General features: G+C 61.9%; 2 protein-coding genes across 8 annotated transcripts; both read left to right on the top strand.

The window, feature by feature from the left end:
• The first annotated feature begins 4,377 nt into the window (after nt 1-4,377).
• On the top strand, nt 4,378-9,417 carry LKAAEAR1 (LKAAEAR motif containing 1). 2 transcript variants are annotated; one of them, XM_074005761.1, is made up of 4 exons: nt 4,378-4,432; nt 5,096-5,506; nt 5,609-5,731; nt 5,821-5,939. In XM_074005761.1, the coding sequence occupies exons 2-4, from the start codon at nt 5,105-5,107 to the stop codon at nt 5,878-5,880; spliced, it is 585 nt and encodes a 194-aa protein (XP_073861862.1). In that variant the 5' UTR covers nt 4,378-4,432; nt 5,096-5,104; the 3' UTR covers nt 5,881-5,939. The 2 variants fall into 2 exon arrangements, with proteins under 2 accessions (XP_073861862.1, XP_073861861.1); XM_074005760.1 differs by lacking the exon at nt 4,378-4,432 and adding an exon at nt 9,336-9,417 and having other exon boundaries at nt 5,099-5,506; nt 5,609-6,079.
• Nucleotides 9,418-10,279: 862 nt separating this feature from the next.
• On the top strand, nt 10,280-16,869 carry RGS19 (regulator of G protein signaling 19). 6 transcript variants are annotated; one of them, XM_045364212.2, is made up of 6 exons: nt 10,280-10,345; nt 13,236-13,333; nt 13,544-13,665; nt 15,527-15,601; nt 15,689-15,923; nt 16,023-16,869. In XM_045364212.2, the coding sequence occupies exons 2-6, from the start codon at nt 13,304-13,306 to the stop codon at nt 16,212-16,214; spliced, it is 654 nt and encodes a 217-aa protein (XP_045220147.1). In that variant the 5' UTR covers nt 10,280-10,345; nt 13,236-13,303; the 3' UTR covers nt 16,215-16,869. The 6 variants fall into 6 exon arrangements, with proteins under 6 accessions (XP_045220147.1, XP_045220146.2, XP_005569695.1 ...); XM_005569636.5 differs by lacking the exon at nt 10,280-10,345 and adding an exon at nt 10,701-10,925; XM_074005756.1 differs by lacking the exon at nt 10,280-10,345 and adding an exon at nt 12,943-13,080.
• The last annotated feature ends 744 nt before the right edge of the window (nt 16,870-17,613 follow it).

Genomic DNA, 17,613 nt, shown 5'->3' with positions numbered 1-17,613 from the left:
GTTACACACTCAGAAACGCAGACACTCACAGGGATGCACAAACACATCAAACACACGGGCCACACACGTGCAAGACGACGCCAAGGTGCGCACAGGCACATGGGCAGACCCAGAGTGTGCATGGACACCTTCGGGAACAGGCAGACACAGGCCAAGGCCCTCCGACACCCAGAGGACCCACACGTGCACAAACACGCTCTCCAGGCAAAGCTCAAGGATGAGCCCCCTGACCTCAGGAGCCGAGAGGGGGCAGAAATCCAGGCAGGCTTGGACTCCTGCAGTCCCCAGCCCCAGCTGGGATCACCAAGATCTGAGCAGGAGACCCTAGACCCTCCTACCCCAGCTTCCTGAGCCTGCCTTCCAGCCTGGGACCCAGCCTGGGCACTGCAGGCACTGAGGGTGGGCAGAGCTGAGGCCTTGTAAGGGAAGGACAAAGGAGCCCCACCTCATGTCCCCCGCCCAGGAACCAGTGTCAGAGGCCAGGGCAGAGCGCGGGACACAGGCACCTCATCCCTGCTACTGCAGACACCTCTCCCTCAGCATGTCTGCCTGCCACCTGGGTCACCCCCAAAACTTCCTCCCTACAGCCAGAGAGGGGGAGGATGAGGGGTTGAGATGGGGAGGAGGAGGAAAGGGAAAGGAGCAGGGAGGAAGTATGGAGAGATCAAGAGGGAGGATGGGTAAGGAAGGAGGGGAGAAGGGGGAGGAAAACACATTGGGGATAGAAGGAAGACAGGAAGAAAGGAGGGGGGATGAGGTCTGACCTAGCTCCCTGACTCCCACCTCTTTTGACCCCAAGCCTTCTCACCCAGCAATAGCAACCAGCCACCTGCACCCCCACCAAGGCAGCTCCCAGCTCTGCCTTGCCTGGCCTTTCAGGAGTCAATAGAGACCTCAACTCCCTTTGTGGGAGCCGTTCAGTGTCCAGCAGAAGGCCATGGCCTCCCCAGTCCAGGTGTTCACAATCTTATAATGTGTTCCCTTGAACTACCTGTGTGTTCTGTGTCATCCTGCCCTGACATGCTCATAACCACAGAACCCGGGACAGCTCCTCCCTCCCTTGTGCCTGCTGCAAACCACCTGCACAGACCCTGACACCCTGAACAGCCTAGGCCCCCTGCACAAAACCTGCCCCCCACCCACATAGACCCTGCCCCCTGCATTGACCCTGTGCACCTGCCTGCACACAACCTGTTCCCCCTGCAAAGATCCTGCCCCCTTGCAAAGACGCTGGCCACTCTGCACAGATCTTGGCCACTCTGCACAGACCCTGGCCTCCCTGCACACATCCTACCCCTTGCGCAGATCCTGACCACACCTGCAAAGATCTAGTCCCCCCGAACTCCGGCACAGACTGTGCCCCCACCCCACACAGATGCTATCCCCCTGCATAGATCTTGGTCCCTCTGTACAGATCCTGCTCTCCCTGGACAGGTCCTGTCCCCCCACTCCCTTGAACAGACACTGACTCCCAATGTTGTTCCTACCCACTGCACAGATCCTGGCCCCGCTGCAAAGATTCTGCACCCTGCACAGGTTCTGTCACCTCCTAAAAGTCCTCACTGCAGAGACTCTTGCCCCCATGCAGAGATCCTGGCCTCGATGCACGATCCTGGCCCCTTGCATGGATCCTGCCCCACCCCAGCCAGCTCCAGTCCTACCTCCTCCAAGAAGCCCCAGGACCCCCAGCCCTCGGAACTTTCCTAACTTGGCTATGATTCAGTAATACGGCTGCCAGGCTAGGCCTGTGAGCTCTGGTCTCAGCAGGCATCCTCTGAGAACATGGTCAACGGACCCCGCAGAGACCCGCAGGAGACAGGCGCCTGGCCCCTCACAGGCACAGTCTTAGAGGAAAGGACAGGCCTGGTCACCTGGCCAGGGGAGTGGCCAGGTGTGACACTGACTATGCTCCCTGGGGTTGGCAGGGGTCCAGCCCCAGACCCAGAAAGGCTCCCACAGAGGAGAGCTGGTGGTGCAGATGAAACGGTCCAGGTTTCTCTAGACCTCGAACAGAGTCCTGCCCTCCCCCAACCTGCCAAGGATGGGGTGGTCTCTCCAGAAAGGGGAAGGTAGAATCAGGGTCCTATATGGAATATATACGTCATGCAAGAGATAGCAAGAGACACATGTTATATGAGGGAGCAAGACAACCTCAAACACACATGTCCTAAGCAGGCAAAACAACAGGCGAGCATACTAGGGATAGCCCAAGACATGATACGGTGACACATGAATGACAGCACAGAAGTTGCGTCCACGAAATACGGTCAAAGCCTGACACAGGCTGCTCTTGGAGCTCCTGGGTATTTGGGCAGGCCTAGGTTCCAGGTGAGATTCACACCTACTCACCAGGCAGATACACACACCTCACCTTCATCCAGTGACTCAGAATCAGACGGCAGCTGGAGCACTGTCCTTCGTCCTCACCACTCCCATCCCCGGGGCAGGCACAGTCTACCCCCTCCTTCCACAGGTTCACCACCCTGGGCTGGCCAAGTACCAGAATCAAAGCAGAGGGTCTGGCAGCCCCACACATTGCAGCCATCCCGTGGGGAAGCCAGTCACCAGGCCACACATTTGTACTATTTAAAAAGTGAAAGAATTTTAACAATTCTGAGTTTCATCAGAATAAATTACTTTGTCTTTGTGATCTTAACTTTACAAAATTTATATACAATGACAAAAAAATTGAGTTGTAGCTTCTCAATATAATGTTAAACTTTGTAGTCATTAATAAAGCTTACTAATTTGACTTGAAGGTTCATTGTCAGGCCTTGGCAGGAATAAACATGCTTTTAGATCTCAGCATTTCCGTTAGCCCTTGAAAAACACGTGAATCCTGGGGACAGAAACAGATGGGAGGTGTCGGCCTGCTGGGTCCCTCACAGTTCCTGGACCCCAAACACACAGAGAACCCCTCCCTCCCTGAAGAACTGCAAATGTGTGGAGAAACGGCAGGGGTGAGGAATGTGAGCCAGGTAGGTCCCAGGAGAACCTGCTGGGAATTATGGACTAGGGGGTGTCAAGGTTTTCCAGTCCTATTAAAACAGAAGAAGGTTACAAGCACCTTTGTGCAGAACAGAAGAACATTCCCTTACTCCCTGCATTAACTCCCCCACAAACACCAAGAGCCAGAAAGTGTCCCACCCATGTGTCCCCCTGGCCCGGACCCAGGGAAGCTGAGAGGATGGCCCAGGTCCCTGTCTCAAAGGACTCACCCCTATGGGAGGACAAAGGCTGCCCGGAGGAAACAGCTGCTGGGTGAGCATCCCTACGCAGTCACTGCTGCTTCCAGAAACCAAGGACCTTCCTCAAGCCAGGCTGGTGCTGCAGCCCAGGCAGGACCCCAAAGGCACCTGCAGGAGGGGAGGGAACAGCACCAGGAAGGACCTTCTGGGGAGCAGTAAAAGCTTGAGGGCTGGAAGGATGGGCCTAGCCACAGGATGGGGTGCCGGCTCAGGGTCATAGGGCTGAATGTCAAAGTTTACCCTCTTACTGAGAGGTCAGGGCGGTCTCCCAAAAGGAATGGGAACACCCAACAGCCTCCTGCCAAAAGGCCGGAGCCTCAGCTAAGACCCTGCTTCTCAGCTAGGACAGCCCGACTCCCAGACTCCCAGGTTCCCAACTCCCAGCAAGGTGCCCCAGCGGCAGGTCTGTGAATGTAGAGAGAGTACAGACGTCTCATGGAAGTAACAGATACGTAACAGACTGGGCTTTATGCACTAATCTTTGCCTAATTTAAACTGTGGAATAAGCACGTGAAATTAGTAAATTCTAGAATACACCTATGAAGAAATTATAAAATGATTAGTTAATTGATAATTAGTTACAAAATAAAGGAATGCACAAATAGATTTCCAAAATCTAGTACCTAGGACCCAAGATCCCAAGACACAGGGTTCAGCAAAACCCAGCTCTGGTCCTGGGGGACACCTGGACCCCTGAGACCCCAAACTTGCCCTAGAAGAGGTGAGGGGTCCTGAGTTCTGCCCCATTATCCCTTTCTGTGAACACCAGTGGCTGGGGCCAGGGCCCCCTGGCCATCAGAAAGGAATGGGCCTGAACCACAAAGGTCTCCTCATGGCCGAGGGCCCCACCCACAAAACTAACCCCAAAGACCCCTCAAGCCAGGAACCTGGGCCCACAACCCCTAGGATGGCGCGTCTGCCGCCGCCTGGAAAGGACGCTCACCTAAGCTGGAGAAGCCGGCTCTATGCCTCTATGCCCCGATGGCTCCTATGAGGGGCTCGTCCACGCCCAAGCTCTAACTCAGGGCCCTCCGGAGGGGACCCCGCCCCGCGCCACGACCCGACCTGTCCCACCTGGTCGAGGGAGGGGCAGGACTCCGGTTGCTGGGCAACCGCGTCAACAAGCCCCAGAGAGTCTGGGCTACGCGGAGGTTCCACCGACCGGAGAAGGCAGCAAGTAGAAGGTGCGGGGACCAAGAGGTGGGGACTAGGCCTCGGCTGCTGGAGCTAAGGAGGGGCGGGGGCGTTAGCAGCCGCTGGGGCTGGCAGTGGCTCTGCTTCTGGCACAGCGAGCCCGGCCCTGGCTGGACAAGGTGGCAGATGTAGGCTGGGGCCAGGAAGCAAGGAGCCAGCTGGACTTTTGGACCCTCCCTCCTCTGTCACCTGCCCCCTAGGCTCTGCTCCCCACAACCATCTAGGCCCCGAAGGGGAAGAGCCAACTGTCTGGTGGGAGACCCTGACTGTCGGGGACCGCAGACATAGGGGCACAACGAAGGTCCCCCAGGCGTCACCTAGAGGTCTCCATGTGGGGGGTGGTCTCGGCAGTTTCTCAATTCCAACAGCACAGTCTGTAGGGTAGGAAAGATACTTCCTACAACTGAGTTGATCAGAAAGTTCTAGTTGACTGCAGGACTGAGCAGGATCAGCCGATGGCAGAGCTGCTGGGGACGTGCGCTCGGGAGAGGGAGAGCGCCTGGGCAAAGCTCAGAGGCTGGGGGTGCGGGACTCAAAACCCACTGCGGAGAGCCCAGCGGGCGGGAGCTGGGGCGCACGGTGGGGCCCTGCCGAGGGCGGGAGGGGCCCGGTGCCAGCCCCGGCTCCGACGGGACGCCCTCTTCCCTCCGCAGCGCGGAGAGATGCCGCCGCCAGCGAAGGAGGGCGGGCGCAAGGAACCGCGGGAGCGAAGCGGCAAGAGCGCGCCAGGCGCGGCGCGGGGTGAGGGGCGCGCCAAGTGGGCGCCCGCGACAGAGCCCCCCAAGCCGGGCTGGGCCCTGACGCCGCAGGGGCTAGCGGCCATGCTCCCTGCGCAGCGTCACCGCCATCTGCTCTTCGGCGACCTGCTGGACGACGTGGGCGCGGCCGCCTCCACCTTCCCGTGCGGGTCGGTGGAGCCGGGGTACCGCATGCCCGACCCGCGCACGTGGACGCAGTCGCTGGAGCTGCCCGCTGAGCGCCAGAACCGGCTCCTCGGCGTACTCAAGGCGGCGGAGGCCCGCGGGCGAGTCCGCGCCCTGCGGCTGCGCTACACCCGCATGCGGGTGAGGCGAGGCGGGGGGCAGGAGTGAGGAGGGGGCGCCCCCGGAGCGTGGAGCCGGGCGGGTCGGGGCGCGGCGCGCGCTCAGCGACCCCGGGCCCGGCAGGCCGAGGAGATCGCGCTGCTCATCCAGCGGCAGAAGTCCGCGCGCGCCGCCATCCGGCTGGAGCTGTTCCTGCCGCCGCAGCTGAAGCCCACGCGGATCCCGGACCCCCTGGACCGCCAAGAGGTGCCGACAAGCCCCGGTAGGGGCGGGAAGGGGGGAGGGGGCCCCGCCCGCCTCCGCACACGCCGGGCCCCAGCCTCTCTCCCCGGCAGCGGAGGCGTGTGGAGACCATCCTGGAGGAGAACGTGGATGGCAGCATCTTCCCGCGGTGACGGCGACCCAAAGTGTGCGACGCGCCGCAGCCTCCCACATAAAGTTATAATTCTCCGAAGGCGCTCTGGTCTTTCTGCTGCCGCTCCCCAGGACCCCCGAGGGAAGCGGGGAGTATGGACGCTTCCTCTCCCATGCACCTCACAGACATCGGGTACAGAGAGTGGGGCCTCTCCCAAAAAAGTGGGGAGACGCAAGTGGGTGAGTGTGAAAGTAACAGGTCAGGGACACGCCTACCCCTAATCCCGACCTGCCCCCATTGGCAACCAGGCGTTCTGTGGGTTAATGGGAGGCCCCCAGTCTTCGGGAGGACGGAGAGCCTGTTTCAGCAAGTCACACCCCCAGAAGCAAAGGTAGCCTCAGCTGCAGTGGCCCTGAGTGCAGGTCATCCCGCCAGGGGGCCGGGGGAGGGCTGTGCTGTGGGCAGCGGAAGTGACCTAAGCTGGCCTTTGAAGAGGCACCAGCTGTGCCCAGAGGACCAAGAGACTGGGAAAGGGGAACCCCTGCTGCCCCCAGAAAAAAAACCCACCCCGTGGCCTTCCTTTCCATCCTGAATAGCCTCCTGTGACCCCCTTAATGCCCCACGCCAGACACCCACCCCCCACACACACCCACATCCCCCACACACACCCACCCCCCCACACACACACCCACATCCCCCCCACACACCCACCCCCCACGTCCCCCCACACACACACACCCCCACACACACCCCCACACACACACACACCCACACACACCCCCACATCCCCCCCACACACCCACCCCCCCACACACACCCCACATCCCCCCACACACCCACCCCACACACACACACCCCCACATCCCACCCACCCCCCACACACACACCCACCCCCCCACACACACCCCCACATCCCACCCACCCCCCACACACACACCCACATCCCCCCCACACACCCACCCCCCAAACACACACACACCCACCCCCCACACACACCCACCCCCACACACACACCCACCCCCCACACACACCCACCCCCCAAACACACACACACCCACCCCCCACACACACACACCCCACACACACACACACACCCACACACACCCCCACATCCCCCCCACACACCCCACATCCCCCCACACACCCACCCCACACACACACACCCCCACATCCCCCCCACACCCACCCACCCCACACACACACACCCACCCCACACACACACACCCCCACATCCCCCCCACACCCACCCACCCCCCACAAACACACCCACATCCCCCACACACACCCACCCCACACACACACCCACCCCCCCCACACACACACCCACCCCCCCCACACACCCACCCCCCCACACACACCCCACATCCCCCCACACACCCACCCCCCACACACACACCCCCACATCCCCCCCACACCCACCCACCCCCCACAAACACACCCACATCCCCCACACACACCCACCCCCCCACACACACACCCACCCCCCCAAACACACACACCCACCCCCCACACACACACCCACCCCCCCACCCCCCCCCCCCCACACACACACACACACACACACACACGGAGTAGGAAAGGAAACCACCCCTGTCCCATTCTGACAAACAGGCCCACGACCTACAAAATCCCTGAACTCTGAAAGCCCCGAGGTTTCTGGGCAGACCTTACTTTTCTCCCCGACATGAGCTCTTTGCAGAACCTGGGGCTTCCCTAGGCCCCGCTTCCTTTTCCTCCCTCCCAGCCCCCTGCCCAGCAGGCTGCACAGAAGCGGGAACTACAGGAACTCAGACAAACCCCTCCTCCTGGCAGGGGGCTCCAGCTGACTGCCTGAAGCCAAGAGCAGATCTGGAAGGAGGGGCAGAGGTCAGAACTGGGTACCCAGAAGGGTAGCTCAATGGCAGCCAGTGTCTCTCCCCAACCGTGGCCAGGGGGTGGAGCCCTGTGCACTCGCCCCTCAGCCAGCCCTTCTCCCCAGGCACCGGGCACTTTACTCTTTCTGGGCTGTTGCTGCCCTTGGCCTTGACCCAAGCCCAGACTGTATACACAGCTCAGAAGTCAGCTGACAAGGGGGGTGCAGAGGGATGGCAGGAGGGGTTTCAGGAAGGGAAGGATAGAGAGGGAGGCCAGGGAGAAGGGGCTTGAGCAGGGGCAGACAGACAAGGAAGGGAGGCAGTCTCTGTCCAGGAGTGGCAGTCACTCACACCCTGATGTACTTGTGACATGTGATGACAGCCAGCCCTGGTGTCCCCTGCCCAAACTCCCTGCAGCCTGGACCTCAGGATTCTGTGTCTTGGGGATTGACTGAGTACCTAGAATGAGTTCATCTACTGGGACAATCACGTATTATTTCATCATTTCTCTGAGACTCCGTTTCATCTTGAAGAAGGGTCTTGGTGCCCCACAGCAGCAAGTGCTCTGAAGGGGATGGGTCACTCTGCATCAGACAGGCAAGAGGGAAGAGGGGCAGAGACAGGCCCAGCAGGCCCAGCACCCAGAGAAGGCCAGCAAGACAGTGACCTCAGTGACTGCACCAGGGTCAGGCTGGCACTCAAGCCCTTTGATCCCCATGGAAAGCGGGGGCTCGATGTGCAAAGGAGGCTGGGGAATGGGGCCCAGGACGTTTCTGCATGGCCTGGAGGGACGCCTGCCTGTAGAAAGCTCTATGGGAAGGAAGGCATGTGGTCCAAAGCCCAATATATTGAGGGCTGTGAGGGGGCAGAGGGTCCTGGGTTCAAATCCCACCTCCACCATCAACTGCCCAGCTCACCTGGCTCCATCCATGGACTTCAGGGATGCTCTGTGCCAAGGGGCAGAAGCCAGGGGAGTGGAGAGCAGGCCCAAGGGGCCAGAGGAGATGGGGGAATGATTGGGGGGTTGTAGAGTGACCCGAGGGGGCAGGGAGGGCACTGACCTTCACCCACTGCCAACTGCCCACACCTGCATTTTCCCACAGCGGAGACAACAGGCGGGCTCAGCGGGGTCAGGTGGTTGTGTGTGGCCTGGACCAGGTGCTGGCCCATCTTCATTGAGCTTCCCTGACCTCACCTGTGCCCACCTCCCAGGAGTGTTATTTGGGCTGAATAAGCAGCAGCCTGCCTCTTGTCCCTGTGGACTTCCTGGCCCCTGCCTTTGCTTGCCTGGCCTGATAACATGGCAGTCACAGGGTTCTGCAGTCAAGTCGGCCAGACCTCTGGGTACAGCTGCGAGAGGCAGTCTGTCCTCCAGGGCCCTCTGACCTCTGACCTCTGACCTCCCCCTTCAGGCCCTCACCCCCCTCGGCAGTGCAACACCCTCCCCTCTCAGCCCTCCCGCCTCTCACTCAGGCCTTCCCTGCCTGCTCCCCACAACTCACTCTATGCCCCTAGCATCAGATCCAGGCCCATCTATGTTGCTGGCTTCTGGTCCCACTGCCTGGCCCACAGGGGCACCCAGATACTGATACTTGTCCATTGAATGAGGAACACAAGTAAAATCTCCCTTTCCACCCCTCAGAGTTCTGTGAAGGTGTAAGGTGTGCACCTGACCTGTGCAATTGGAAGGCATTTGATGAACAGGACCCCGACATTGGGAGCTATCCGGGTCGAGTGCTTGTGCTGGGTAGGACGGGAGCTGCACACAGCTGGGCCCGGGGAGGGCGGGGGGCACAGATGCTCTGCAGACACTTCCGGAGCAGGGTCAGGGCCACCGACACTGGGCCAAAGCATGCTGCGATGAGAAGCCTGGCCCACATCTGTACCGAGTCATAAAGGATGAGAAGAGTCAGCCAAAGGGGACAGTGTGGCTTTAAGCCGTAAGACATCTTGGGACACACGGGTCAGCAGGGACTCTGCCAGGCCCCGCAGGAGACATTCGACATGACTCCGGGTGCACGAACCCGCACCCCCAGTTCTCCCCAGCCCCGCAGCACAGGAATCTCCCCCTTCCTTGGGAACCCCCCACAGCACGACAGGCTCTTAACCCAGTTTTACAGACGAAGCTCACGGAGGCGAGGGGTGGGCCGGGCTGGCGTGCCCGCCGATCGGTCCTTTCCAGCAGCCGCCTCTTTCCCAAGCAGGGCAAGCAGCATATGGGGCCCCGCTCTCCTGCCTCCACACTGGAGTGTCGTGCAAGTCCCACACGAACAGCAAGGCAGGAACGGCCCCGCCGAGCAGAGTCGGGGGCCACGGCCACACCCCCATCTACTACCGTGCAGCTCCGTCGGCCCGGGGGCCAGGGCTCCACTACGAGCACCTCAACCCTCCGGGCCACCCCCAAGCGACTGTGGGGGCCGAGCGCGGGCGGGGCGGGTGGGGTGTGGAGCCGGCCGAGCGCGGGGCGGGGCGGGGCGCGGCGGGCGGGGCGGGCCCGGCGCCTCCCGGCGCGAGGAAGTCCCGGCCCCTGGCTTTGGGGAAGTGCTGCCGAGGCGCCTGCGCACTGCGCCCCCGCGCCCCCTCCCCGACTGTCGGGCCGGACCTTGGAGCGCGCGGGCCGGCGGCGGCGCGAGTGGCTCGGGAGCGCGGCTGGTGAGTGCGCGCGCGCCGCGCCGGGGACAGCGGCCCTGCCCCTCCCGGCCCGGGCCCGGGGACCGTGCGGGGCGGGAGCTTCGGGAGCCGGCGCACGGGACTCGAACCCCAAGGACTCCCGCCGCCAGGTCCACGTGGACCCTGGGCCGCAGTGGAACTGGAGCCCGCCCCCCGCGCTTGGGGGAGGGGGCGCTGCAGCCGGGTTCCCCTTTTTGTGGAGCTCAAAGCCTGGGGAAGTGATTGCTTAAAGGTGGGGGCCGGAAGAACCCAGGTTTCCGCGTCTCCCTCCCCCCCGCCAGCCCGGTGAGGAGGGGCCGGGGCGGGACACCCTGTCCGCCCCCGCCCCCACCCCGCTGGATCTGGCAGCCACTCAGCCCTTCGAGCTGTAGGGGAGGCGCTGCGCCCCCGGCCCCAGCCGATCGGGGGCTCCTGGCGCTAGCCTCCCTCCAGAGCGCCGCAGGAGTCCCTCCTGCCGTCTGACTTGAGTCCCTGCTGCTGCAGTGCACGCCCCTTCGGCAGCCAGGGTGGGGCCCAGACCCAACCTGGCCCCTCCTGCCCCCACCCTGCCTTTGGGTCGCTGGTGAGTAGGGAGCATTGAGGTAGGGGTGGGGGCGTCAGAGGCTGGAGAAAGAGGCACCTGGAGGAGGACACAGGCTCCTCCAGGCGGGACCCTAACAGCAGCCAGAGGAGCGTGGTGGGTGGGTCACCACCACCATTTCAGAGGTGGGGAGAGCTGGCCTTCCTTGGAGGGGCCAGGCCAGGGCTCATCCACCAGCCAGATGTGGAGGGTGGCAGATGGGAAAGGCCCTGGGTGGGCGCTAAGAACTGAGAATGGAGCCCCTCTTCAACCCCTCCCAAAGGTTATGACATTTTTTTCTGGGATTGTCACATTTTCTTATTCTTTTTTTGGACTGGGCAGGCTCTGGGACGTTCTTTTTCCTTCTGTGGAGCAAAGCAGCAGCCACTCCCAAGGGAGCCTCTATCCCCAGAGACCAGACGTGCCGCCTGTCCAGACTCTCCCATCCCAGACTTGGGGGCCAAAGCCTGGGAGGCTGGGGAAGGGGGGTCCCCAATCCCAGGATGACAAGCAGGAGGACCCTAGTTGAGACTCTGTATCCTCCAGGAGAGAAGGGGGTGTAGCCTGGGGACATGGGTTGCCCCAGCTGACCTGAGAAGGGTACAGGAAGCCCAGTCCAGGGACAGGTGACCCGGTCCAGGGCCTGAAGCTGGGAAAGAAGGGGCTGGCTCCCTCCTCTGCAGCAAATGCAGCCCCTAGCACCCCGGCCTGGCACCCCTAAACATGTCCCCTCCTCCAGTTCAGAGCTGGGGTGGACATGGTAGCCCAGGAGGGACAGTCTCCGGGGTGCTAGAGTGTGGGGGAGGACCCTGGGTGGGGGCAGAGAGGAGGAAGAACTGCTGCCTGGGGAAGTCACAGACAGCCCCGTCTGGGCACAGCTACCAAACCTCAGGTTGCCACGCCCCTTCCTTTCCCTAGAAACTTGACCCCTGAAAGCAAGCCCAGCTGCGGGGCCACCTTCTGTCTCCTCATCTACTTGCTAGGAACCTGTGGGACCCACAGTCTCAGAGGAAGCTGGGCAGGCGGTGAGGGGCCGAGGTCCCGGGGGATGCTGCACCTGCCCCAGACTTGGGCCAGGGCAGTGGCCTCTGCATGCCCAGGCCTCAGGGGTATTGGGGGCCCTGAGAGTGCAGAACTCCAGCACTGTCTCCTCTGAGCGCCATTCACACACCGTCCCAGAAGGCCAAGAGAGACCAACCAGACAGAAACAAGCATTCAAAGGCCACAAGCTAAGGGAGGCGTGGCGGGGGGGATGAAGATTGAGAAAATAAAGTAGAACCAAGTTGTGAGCTTCCTGGCCAGGGAGGAGGGTGGTGGACATGCATGGAGGCCCAGAGGGCAGAGGTGGGCGCAGGTGTTCACAACTGCCTCCGGGGCACTGATTGGCCCCCCTGTGCCATTGCCCAAGGAGACCTGGGGTTCAAAGTGGTATCTTAGGTGGCACGAGGGCCACCCACAGCTTTGGCGCTCCTGGTGCACCTCCCCTGCCGATGGTGCAACCAAACGCTGGGAGGTACACGCACCACACCACACCCCTCAGGGACTCTGAGGCTTTGACTGGGGAGGAGGGTGCCTCCACCCACTGCCACCCCCACTTCCCTGGCTGGCGCACTGTGTGGTACGGCCTTGGTTCCACAGCGGTTTCACAGCCTAGAGGCAGTGGGCAAGGAGGGAGGGAAGTCTTGGGAGGGAGGTAGCAGGACCAAAGAACCATGTTTGGGGGGCACGTCCCTCCTCACCAGGGCCCTGCCCCCCTCCCCACACCCTCAGAGAGTCCAGCCCTGAGTCCCACTTAAAACCTCACTGCGGCAGGTCTAACCTGCTGCCCCTGGCTGAGACCTCTGGGACCCGCAGACAGACCTGGACTCTTGGTGGGAGCTGCTCTGCCCACTCCCCACCCCAGACGCCCTAGAAGCAAGTCTGGCCACCACCCGCACGCACAGTTGGTAGCCCCAGACTCTTGGGGCCCCTTTGGGAGGGGCTGGGAGCCGGAAACCGAGAAAGAGGAACCCAGGCTTCCGGCTTCCCAGGGAGTGAGCGGATGGGGGTGTCTCGGAACCTTCTGTGGGGGCCTCATCTGGGGCCCAGCCTGGGAGGAGGGGCCAGAAGTTGCTGCAGCCCCCTCCTCAATGACCCTAGACCCCCTCCCAGCCCTGCTGTAAGCTTGGGGTTGGGGTAGAAGCCCTGGACAGAGCCGGGTCCAGAGGCAGGAGCAGGCCCTGCTAGGGAGACACCCTCTCAGGACCCCTCCTAAGGGACAGGCAGGGGCTGGGGTTTCAGGTTCTCAGTCAGAACCTTGGCCCCTCTCCCTAGACCCCCAGGCTGTGGTGAGGGTCTGAGAGCTGGCACCACGGAGCCTGGGCAACCTCCTCCGCCCACCCATGCCCACCCCGCATGAGGCTGAGAAGCAGGTATGCCACCTCCCCTTCTGCCTCTGCTCCCCTGGGGTAGACGGGGTGGGGCAAGCTGAGGGGCCACAAGGAGTTGGGAGATCCCTGAACACCCGGGAGGCCAGAAGGGTCATGTGCCTGGGAACAGGGCCACCCATGGGAGGGTGGGGGAGAGGTGGAGGGTCTGGTGGGTTCTGACCTGAAGGCTGAGGTAGCCCCATTTTTCCCCAGAACACAGGGCCAGAGGAGGCGGACCGGCCCCCTTCAATGTCCAGTCATGATGCAGCCCCTCCCGCAGCCCCCAGCCGTAACCCCTGCTGCCTATGCTGGTGCTGCTGCTGTAGCTGCTCCTGGTGAGTAGGGCCTGGGGTGCCCAGCTGGAGAGGGGCTGGAGGGCCTGGGGCCAAGCAGACCCAGGAGGGGACCCAGTGGTGGCTTCTGAGGAATCCCCGCAGGTAGGGTGCTCCTGCCACCTCGCGGCGTGTCCTGTCTGGGGTCTGTTGGGCCCTGGTGATGAGTGGCTGGTGCCTTGGGCCCAGGGGGCTTATGTGTGGTTCTTGTACCTGTCTTGCCAAGGGTGTGTCGGTGTGCTGTGTACACGCATGTGCCCGTTCACACGGCATGTGCTTATCCATGCTGCTGTGAGCCAGCCCAGGCTGGGCCCTGGGGGCCTGCGATGGAGTAAGACAGGCACAGGCCGGGCGCGGTGGCTCACGCCTGTAATCCCAGCACTTTGGGAGGCTGAGGCGGGCGGATCATCTGAGGTCAGGAGTTCGAAACCAGCCTGACCAACATGGAGAAACCCCGTCTCTACTAAAAATACAAAATTAGCCGGGCGTGGTGACGCATGCCTGTAATCCCAGCTACTCAGGAGGCTGAGGCAGGAGAATGGCTTGAACCTGGGAGGTGGAGGTTGCAATGAGCCGAGATCACGCCATTGCATTCCAGCCTGGGCAATAAGAGCAAAACTCTGTCTCAAAATAAAAGAAAGAAAGAGAGAGAAAGAGAGGCACAGACCCCACAGACTGTGTGGGGTGGAGGGACGTTTGAGCAGAGACTCGAATAAGGCAACTGCTGGCCCTGGGGTGATAGCCAAGAGCTTCCCGGACAGCATGCGTCGGGGGAGAAGAGCACAGGGTGGTGGGGGGGTCTTTGGGCATCCCTGTGAGGGTGGGAGTGGGGCTCCCAGATGGTAACAGATTTCCTAGGAGGGTAGGGGAGCTGGTGCATGTTTTCATGCCTTCCGACCCTGGCCGATGAGAGGACAGCGCTTCTGGACCCAACGTGGGGTCAGCTGACCCATGGGCAAGCTGGGGGTGGCCAGGGGGCAGTCGGGAAAGGGGCTGGGAGGAGCCCAGGGGCCTAGTTCCGTCAGGACGTCTGGGTGCACGATGTCTGCCAGCCGTGCCCTGGAGAAAGATCAGCCGGCTATGGATTTGGGTCCAGCCGTACTAGGAGGGTACTAGGAGCCAAGGCAAAGAAGCAGTTTCCCTTGAGAGAACCAGGGATCAGGCTCCAGGACCTAACCAGTGTGGACACATGGGTTTGGGGCTTTCAGTGGTGTCAGCTGACGAGACACACTGCTGACATGCCAGACCTGCAGCGTGTGGCCCCATCAGTGGGACAGGGACAGGCCAAGAACAGGCCGAGGAGCAGGGTGGCCATGTTCCTAGGCACACTCTCATGGGTGTCCCTGTTCCCAGGCACATGACCCTTCTGGCATCCCAGGTGTTCAGGCATCTCCCAGCTCCTTGTGGCCCCTCAGCTTGCCCCAACCCATCTCCCCTAGGGGAGCAGAGGCAGAAGGGGAGGTGGCATACCTGCTTCTCAGCCTCATGTGGGGTGGGCATGGGTGGGTGGAGGAGGTTGCCCAGTGGGCCAGGGATGGGGAGGAGCACCAGGAGCCGAAGGGTCCCTCCTGGAGGGCCAGAGACTCACGGGCACTGGGTCAAGGTGCTGGGATGGAAGAGGGCTGAGTCCGTGGGCACTGTGGCAGGGACAGTAACCTGGACTGCAGATTCCGTGGAGAATTCGGGAACGACTGACAGGGAGCATGGACACCCTTTCCCAGGAGATTGTGGGAGGAGCTAGCTGCAGGGGCTGCCCTCCTACAGTGGGTACACATGTGTGTCAGATGCCTGCCCATGTGCTGAGGGCCTGTGTGGCATGGAGGCGTGTATGCCCACGGCAGTGCCGCTTCCTCTCTGCCACTAGGAACCAAGAGCGGCGGCGCGCGTGGCAGGCCTCCCGGGAGAGCAAGCTGCAGCCCCTCCCCAGCTGTGAAGTATGGTGAGTCCAGCCGGCTGGTGTGTGCGTGTTGGGGGGCCCCAGGCTGGGAGACTTGAGCCTGACGTAGCCTGGCCCCAATGCCCGCAGTGCCACGCCAAGTCCTGAGGAGGTGCAGAGCTGGGCCCAGTCTTTTGACAAGCTGATGCACAGCCCGGCGGGACGCAGCGTGTTCCGGGCGTTCCTGCGGACAGAGTACAGCGAGGAGAACATGCTCTTCTGGCTGGCCTGTGAGGAGCTGAAGGCCGAGGCCAACCAGCACGTGGTGGACGAGAAGGCGAGGCTCATCTACGAGGACTACGTGTCCATCCTGTCCCCCAAGGAGGTGCGCCGGACACCACAAGGGGCAGGGGGCCGCCTGCTCCGGGCACTAGGTGGGGAAGGCACCTCCCAAGCCCCCTGACCTCAGTGCCTTGTCCTACAGGTGAGCCTGGACTCCCGTGTGCGGGAGGGCATCAATAAGAAGATGCAGGAGCCGTCCGCACACACGTTTGACGACGCACAGCTGCAGATCTACACACTCATGCACCGGGACTCCTACCCACGCTTTCTCAGCTCTCCCACCTACCGTGCCCTGCTGCTGCAGGGGCCGTCACAGTCCTCCTCCGAGGCCTAGGCCGCCCCCAGCAGCACAGACCCCACCGCCTCCTATGGCCGACTCTGGGTTGCCTTCAGGTGTTGGCTGTCGGGGCACACACCTGCGGGCCCAGCCTGGCCGGCTGGGGTCCCCAGCCGTGGAGACGGTCCTAGACCCAGTGGGGAGTGCTGTGCCTCCTGGCTCTGCCCACCCGTGGCCAAGCAGGAACTCCAGGTGCAGGGTGGGCCAGAAGCCTTCTCATCGGCCCACAGCTGGCTGGCCCAGGGCTCCTGGTGGGGGCTCTTGCATGGTGAGAGTAGGGGCCCCCCCAGGAGCCATGCTGGACCCAGGAGCCTCGTTGGGGCCTCTTCCCCAGGCAGCTGACGGGCCCCGGACAAGCCTTGGTGGGGAGCAGAACCTCTGCATCATGTAGTTCTATGACATAAGGAGACCTCCTACTTGAGCTGTCTGTACCCCAGAATCAAACCCAGAACCTCAGAACCAGATGTAGGACCTCAGAATCCTGCACTCAAGGTGGCAGGACCCAATTTCTGTTTTATATGTTCATGAACTTTAAACCTGGAAACATATCCTTACTAGGTGTTTTATCAAAAAAAAAGTTTTCATATTTATCTCTATCCCTAACCCCCCAAAAATAGGATGTCTTATTATTGAAGATATTTTTAAAGCACAAGTCTCTACTCATTTTTGTCCAAGTGTGGGGAGAGACTGGAGAATGAGTGGCCCCAGACTCAGGGCTGGGGAGCAGTGCCCTTGTGCCAGGGCAGGGGCTCCAGTGCCCCTTGGGAGGGGAGACATAGCCTGTGTGTTCACCTTCTTCCCACACCCTGGGCTCCACCAGGGCCCGCCTCAGAACAGTGGCCCCAGTGGGTGGCTGTGCTGAACCCTGCCCGGGGCATGAGCTCCTTCGCTGAAAGTGGGGCCAGAACAGTGCAACCCACAGCACCTCAGAAGTCAGGAGGCAACAGGAAGTGCCGCTCGGGCCCAGCTGGATGGGGTCCCCAGAGGCAGGCTGGCTGGGGCAGGAGGGGCTGCTTGGTGCCAGGCACAGTGCCATCTTTGCCATCTCACAGGCCCTGTGAGTTGAGTGCTTACCACCCCATCCCCTACGTTTCTGGGAAGTTAAGTGAGTTGAAGCTGAAATTGGCTCAGGGCCCTGAGACCACAACTCCCACAATAACAGAGACGGCAGCATGGGGACAAGCTGTCCTGAAGTGCCAGGACCCAGGTCCCAAGCTGCCCATGCCCGAGGCACGGCAGGACATGTGCCCTGCACAGGACGACAGGCTGTCAGCATGCACGCAAGACCCTCTCCCCACCTGCCGCACAGGCAGCCACCCCAGGTGATCTCTGAAGGTCAGCCAAGCTCCTCTCCTGGGGCTGAGCCACCAGGGCCAACCAAGCACTGCCTGACCTC

Source organism: Macaca fascicularis, chromosome 10, assembly GCF_037993035.2.
Source record: "Macaca fascicularis isolate 582-1 chromosome 10, T2T-MFA8v1.1".
NCBI lineage: Eukaryota > Metazoa > Chordata > Mammalia > Primates > Cercopithecidae > Macaca > Macaca fascicularis.
This window is presented reverse-complemented; position numbering and strand designations above follow the sequence as displayed.

Bases quoted from the DNA above. Each gene is read 5' to 3' on its own strand.
- RGS19 (XM_045364212.2), top strand. From the start codon at position 13,304: ATGCCCACCCCGCATGAGGCTGAGAAGCAG. The intron at 13,666-15,526 runs GTGAGTAGGGCC...CTCTGCCACTAG, and splicing joins TGCTGCTGTAGCTGCTCCTG to GAACCAAGAGCGGCGGCGCG. The intron at 15,924-16,022 runs GTGCGCCGGACA...CTTGTCCTACAG, and splicing joins CCATCCTGTCCCCCAAGGAG to GTGAGCCTGGACTCCCGTGT.
- LKAAEAR1 (XM_074005760.1), top strand. From the start codon at position 5,105: ATGCCGCCGCCAGCGAAGGAGGGCGGGCGCAAGGAACCGCGGGAGCGA. The intron at 5,507-5,608 runs GTGAGGCGAGGC...CGGGCCCGGCAG, and splicing joins TGCGCTACACCCGCATGCGG to GCCGAGGAGATCGCGCTGCT.